The sequence below is a fragment of the Amblyomma maculatum genome, chromosome 10 (assembly GCF_055883805.1).
Source record: "Amblyomma maculatum isolate TAMU_Amacu chromosome 10, ASM5588380v1, whole genome shotgun sequence".
NCBI classification, from domain to species: Eukaryota; Metazoa; Arthropoda; class Arachnida; order Ixodida; family Ixodidae; genus Amblyomma; species Amblyomma maculatum.
In genome coordinates this window covers 180,534,755-180,539,983 of record NC_139353.1, presented here as the reverse complement: position 1 = coordinate 180,539,983, position 5,229 = coordinate 180,534,755, and the positions used below count along the sequence as shown (strand labels likewise).

Sequence of the window (5,229 nt, the reverse complement as noted above, 5' to 3'; positions counted from 1 at the left end):
AGTATTTTCTAATTAAAATTTCAGTAGCTCTTTGATAGCGCCTACGCATGGCGCGCACCCTGGAGCGCTCGATAGTCAGCTCGGTCGTCCACCATTGGTTCGAATTATTGAATTGAAGTCGAGAAGTCGGACGGGTTCTTGTTTGATTTCGTTTCCTAAAGTGGTCGAATAGATATTGAAATTTTTGGAGAATTAAATCTAATGCTGCCGGTGAAGTCAAATGAGCTTTAGCAACGGCATCCATGTAACCTGATGACGAGAGTGAATTTAGTAAACGTGTAGTGCCCCTGTATGTAAGTCTGCGAACGTTTGTTTGTGTAGGTGAACCAAACCGTATTTCTATGTGTTTGTGTTCAGAAAATGTTATGTTATCTGTCACTGTCCACGTGTAACCTGCCCTAGCGAGTGATGGTGTAGCTAATGAGATATCTATCCAACTGTTTGTGTAACTTGTTGTATAGGTTGGAGGGGATGACGGATCGTTAAGGATTATAAGACCGGAACCCATAGCGAAGCCGAGGAACTCCGCTCCCCGCGCATCGCAGAGTTCCGGTCCCCAAGCAGTGTGTTTGGCGTTAAAGTCACCAACGACGACTGCTGGTGTGTCCTCCGTGTGTATGAGTGTTTGGCGTATATCGTCGAGTGTAGGTGTCATGGGGTAGTGTGGTGGTGCGTATGCTGAAATAAGTGTGAACGATGCCGTTGCTAATGAGCAAGAAATGGAAGTGACGCGTGATGAAGTGAACAATGGAAATATGTCGAATCGAGTGGTGCAGATGATTATCGCCGTGCGAGGATTGGACGGCGCCTTGAAAACTGTCCAATTGTGCGGTATGTTCGGTATTTCGTTCGCTCTCGTATAGGGGTCTGAAATTAAAGCGAAATCAAAATTTGCTTCTTTAATTCTATCTACCAATGCTGTAGTGGCATTTTTGCAGTGGTCCAAGTTGGCCTGGATGATTGAGAAAGCTACTTGAGATGTCATTTTAAAAAATTAGAAGCCGATTGAAAATTTGGAATAAAATGGGGAATAGATCTGCAAGAATGCCAATGTAATACGAGAGGGAACGAAACATCGATAGTGGCGACGCGTAGGAAAAAAAAAAAAAAAACTACGCTCCACGTTTTAACTGCCTTGTTATTTGTTACTGCTTCTAAATTGACGGTATTTTCAAAGCGCCGTCCGCGTGCGTGGTTGATCAGGGCTGTGGGCGAGAGGGACGACCGAGCAATGTGAGAAACAATCGGGAGAGCTAATGGACCATTTCGGAAAGTTGCGCGCGCCCCCTACGCGACCGCCGCAAAGCAGGCTGGGAATTGTGAGCATGGCTTGCCGGGCAGGATCCGGCGCAGGAGTGGTTCGACATGGACGTCGCGCAAAAGCAGGTAAACAAAACTTTTTTTTGGGATGCTAGCAATGCTTTTGTAGCATGCTTGCGCCGCGCAAGTGATCTTTGCATTGCCGTACAACTTTTTTTGTGGTTTTGCAGCCGACGCTACGAGCGCGAAGCGAGTATTTTCGCACGTGAGCGCTCGTGAAGCGCGCACATGTGCCAGTGTATAGTTTTAGCTATGCTTCAGAAGGCACGAGCGCGATCCTACGGCTAGCAGGCGTGTTTTGCTGGTAAGCGCGCGCTAACAGTTCATTTATTTACTGGTCGCCCGTCGCGAACCTTCAAAGTTTCTGCGGCTGTCCCGGCGGCAGGCGTAGTACGTAGCGTACGCATTCATGTTTGTTGCAACAGTGCGACATAGTCTTGTGAGAATGTACGCGCTATATTTTAGCAAAATACGTCGTTATCGCGCACTGCCCATTCAATCTTTTGGTTATAGCGTGCTATTTAGTCTACGGACGAGTCTGAAACAAGTATATCGTCGAAAGAAACGGACAGCGCATTCGTTCAATGAGTACATCTTGGAAGAAAGTAGTAGTTGAGTTGGTGCTTAGCTTGTGCGAGCGCATTTTCTTGCCTATAGTGTTGTTCGAATAGCACGCAGCAAGTGCGAAGCAGAACCAACAAGCACTGTTACATTGTGTGTAGCTGAGCATATTTTTGCGATACAAATAGTAGTTGCTGTCTGTGCCATATTCAACGAGTTTGACGGCTCGTACTATCTCGGTCGCGGTGTCCATTTGTTACTACCGTGGAGTGCAGATAGGCGCAGCCAAAATATGAACGTGCCTCGGTGGCTACAAGTAACGCGAACGCGGTCGAAAAAAACTGCGGCGGATATTTTGCTAACGTGAAAAACATGGACGCGCCAGTACCTTGTACTTGGGCGGCCTCGGAGTTTTAGTTAGCTGGTGGTTTACCGAGGCCGTCCTTGTGCAACATTCTTCACGACCGCGCGTAGTAAATGAAATGGGTTCAGCGTTGCTTTTCAAGCATGCTTGCCACAAGTAACCAAGACACAATGAATGAATACTTTATTTCAAGATCGCATTGGTGATGCCATGATCAGCTGTGTATGCTTCCATGCTCTGTTTATATGTGGAGTGCCAAAGAAAACATTTTGACACTTGCTTATACCCATGTTGCAGGTACCACTGCAAGCCATTCATAATGCACTTCCTCTCCAAGCAAGGCTACCGAAAGGGCCATGGACAAAACAGTTAAAAGACGTTCCAGATGGGTTCTCAGAGCAAGGAATCTTGGCACATCAGAATTCACGTGGTGCTCAGAAGCATACTGTAAGCGGATACAGGATGTTCAAAGCAGAGAAGGTGCACAATGTTCTTATTTGCAAGGCTGACAGATCAACTTTTCTTAAAGCAACAGTGGAGGCATCATTCTCTTTGGCAAAATTATATAACACTGCTGCTGTGCTCTCGTCAAATGGAACTGTGGACGAAGGAACCTGCAACTGCCGGGCTGGAGCTGCAGGTGTTTGTAAACATGTAGTAGCAATTCTATGGTTTGTATTAGACCTGAAGCGCTCTGGGGCAGCCTACGTGCAAGACACACAGTCGTGTACAGACAAACCCAGAGCATGGGGTACTGGGGCAAAGAAGGCCAACGTGCACACACGCGAGTTCTCAAAACTGCGTTTTGTGAAACATATGCCAATGAAAGCTGGCAGGTATGCAACTCAAGAAACCACAGTTTCTCTGACAGTAACAGAAGACCATATTAAGAGAATGTATCAGACACAGAAAAATATTCCAAACGCCATGCTATGCAAGACGCTGGAGGACAACCACTTTCAGCCCGTACAAGTGAAAAGAACACGTCAGGAGGAGGCTCTCAGCCAGATGCCAATCAGGTTGCCGGTGCAAGCCCTGTGGGTTGAGCATGTGCCAGCTGGGTACACGTTCGGCTCCTGTGAGCTTACTTTAGAAGACTCATGGGCCCTTGAGCAAGCGACTAGGATGCAGAGCGGCTCTACAACATGGAGCTTCGAGAGATCCAAGCGCCTGACTGCTTCACACTTTGGAGATGTGGTGTCACGGAAGAAGCCAGCTGATGAGAAGTTTTTTAAGAGGTTGTTCGGGTCTAGCCAGATGCAGACCAAATACATGGCTGATGGTTTAAGGAATGAAGATGCAGCCGTGCAGCGTTACATAGACAAGAAAAAGGTCCCAGTTAGGATTTACTGTTGTGGGTTGTGCGTCAACCCTGGTGTCCCTGTTCTTGGTGCAACGCCTGACCGTGTTGTAGAGCAGGGAGGAGATTTTGGTCTCCTTGAAGTTAAGACCCTCTCAGCTGCCAAGGAACGGGGTGAGGAATTAGAAAATGCTGTGAATACGGCACCCTACCTGAAGAATGGAGTTCTTAAACCAACGCACAAGTACTTTTACCAGGTCCAGGGGCAAATGGCTTTGACTGGACTCTCCTGGTGTGATTTTGTGGTTGATAATGGCACAGACTGCACTCTTCAGAGGATCACTTTTGACAGCTCGCTTTGGATTTCCAAAATGCTGCCACGTCTCCTGGAATGTCACAAGAACTACCAAGAGCACTGTGCTTGTGTGTGAATTTCAATGACTTATTTTATGTTACATTGGTCTGCAGGACAAAGATGCTCGGACTCGTAACATGCTTTGGCATGTGTTCATACTTATGTATATTTGTTTCTTAAATATCTTGTATTGCATTTTTTTCCATGAAGAAAGTGTTTTTCTGCGTAATATCGTTATGGCGATGTGCACGCTGTGCCACAACCCATTTAAATGTGTGTGCCACTAATCTGTGTGTAAAAAGTAAATGTCAAGCACCACACGTCTTGCTGCCTTGTCCTCCAAGTTCCTGTCTCTACATTTGTCGGCTACCTTCCTTGTGATTTTTCCCTTGTCCTTTGCCTGAATTTTTTTTTTTGAACCAACTTTTTTTCTCGTGTTGCTTGTCGATAAGAAAGTCGTGCTCTCTTGGCAGACAGAGGAAAGGTATTTTTTGGATTCCTTGTCCACTGTCGTTTCCTGCCACTTGATTTTCCCACCTCCATTTGCTAACCTAACCTAACTATGAAGGAGCATTTTCACATTTCAAATGTGTTTTGAATACCAGAGCATCACTCCTCATCGATAATTTTGTAATAAAAAGAAAGCGCTTAGGTTTAGCCAATAGGAGCAGTGCGACCTTTAAAGTTGAAAGTCAGGTTTGATGAAGGAGAAACACTGTGCAGCCTGATGAGGTTAAGGTTTGTGTTCATCTGTTTTGTCTTGGTATCAATGCTCATTAAGTCTGTTGGTCTGTCGGGTAAACTCCTAAGAAAAGAATGTAGCCACTGCGTAGCAACATCACGCACCTTCCTTACAGTCGTTGTAGCTTCTCCATCTGTTTTGCCAAGGTTTCATGCGACATCTGGAATTTAATTCATTTTCACTGCACGCAATTTTCTCTTGTAGCTTGACAGTTTGGTAATTGTTTTATCAACCTCACTTGTAAGGGTAAGGAGAAGCTGAACTCAGCATTGTCTGAAATGCCTTCAAGTAGTAGTGAGTTAAATTCTAAATGCTCTATTTTTTACTTCATCCAGTCATCACATTGTGAAAGCTGATTTGGTTCGACACACATCATTGCTATGTTTTGAGTCGAGCCTACGTTTTTCTGGTTTAACATCCTGTAGGCAACGAGGGACATGGGGATGGAGGGCTCCCAAACAGCTTTGACCATCGTGGATTTTTAATGTGCACATTATATTTTGCCTCCACCAAAATGGGACTTTCATGTCTGTGATTTCATCCCATGACATTGGGTCAAGCAGCCAAATTCCATAGTCGCAGAGCCA

At 45.6% G+C, this 5,229-nt stretch overlaps 1 protein-coding gene across 1 annotated transcript; it reads left to right on the top strand.

Moving 5' to 3' along the window:
• The first annotated feature begins 1,335 nt into the window (after window positions 1–1,335).
• LOC146178037 (uncharacterized) lies at window positions 1,336–4,141 on the top strand. The gene is made up of 2 exons (XM_084580708.1): window positions 1,336–1,386; window positions 2,543–4,141. Exons 1-2 carry the CDS (start codon window positions 1,366–1,368, stop codon window positions 3,974–3,976), a joined length of 1,455 nt encoding a protein of 484 aa, XP_084436834.1. The 5' UTR covers window positions 1,336–1,365; the 3' UTR covers window positions 3,977–4,141.
• Window positions 4,142–5,229: the final 1,088 nt, after the last annotated feature.

What these genes read in the sequence shown, in the direction of transcription:
- LOC146178037 (XM_084580708.1), top strand. Translation starts at nt 1,366, where the DNA reads ATGGACGTCGCGCAAAAGCAG. An exon ending in TGGACGTCGCGCAAAAGCAG is followed by an intron (nt 1,387 to 2,542) that starts GTAAACAAAACT and finishes CCCATGTTGCAG; the next exon opens with GTACCACTGCAAGCCATTCA.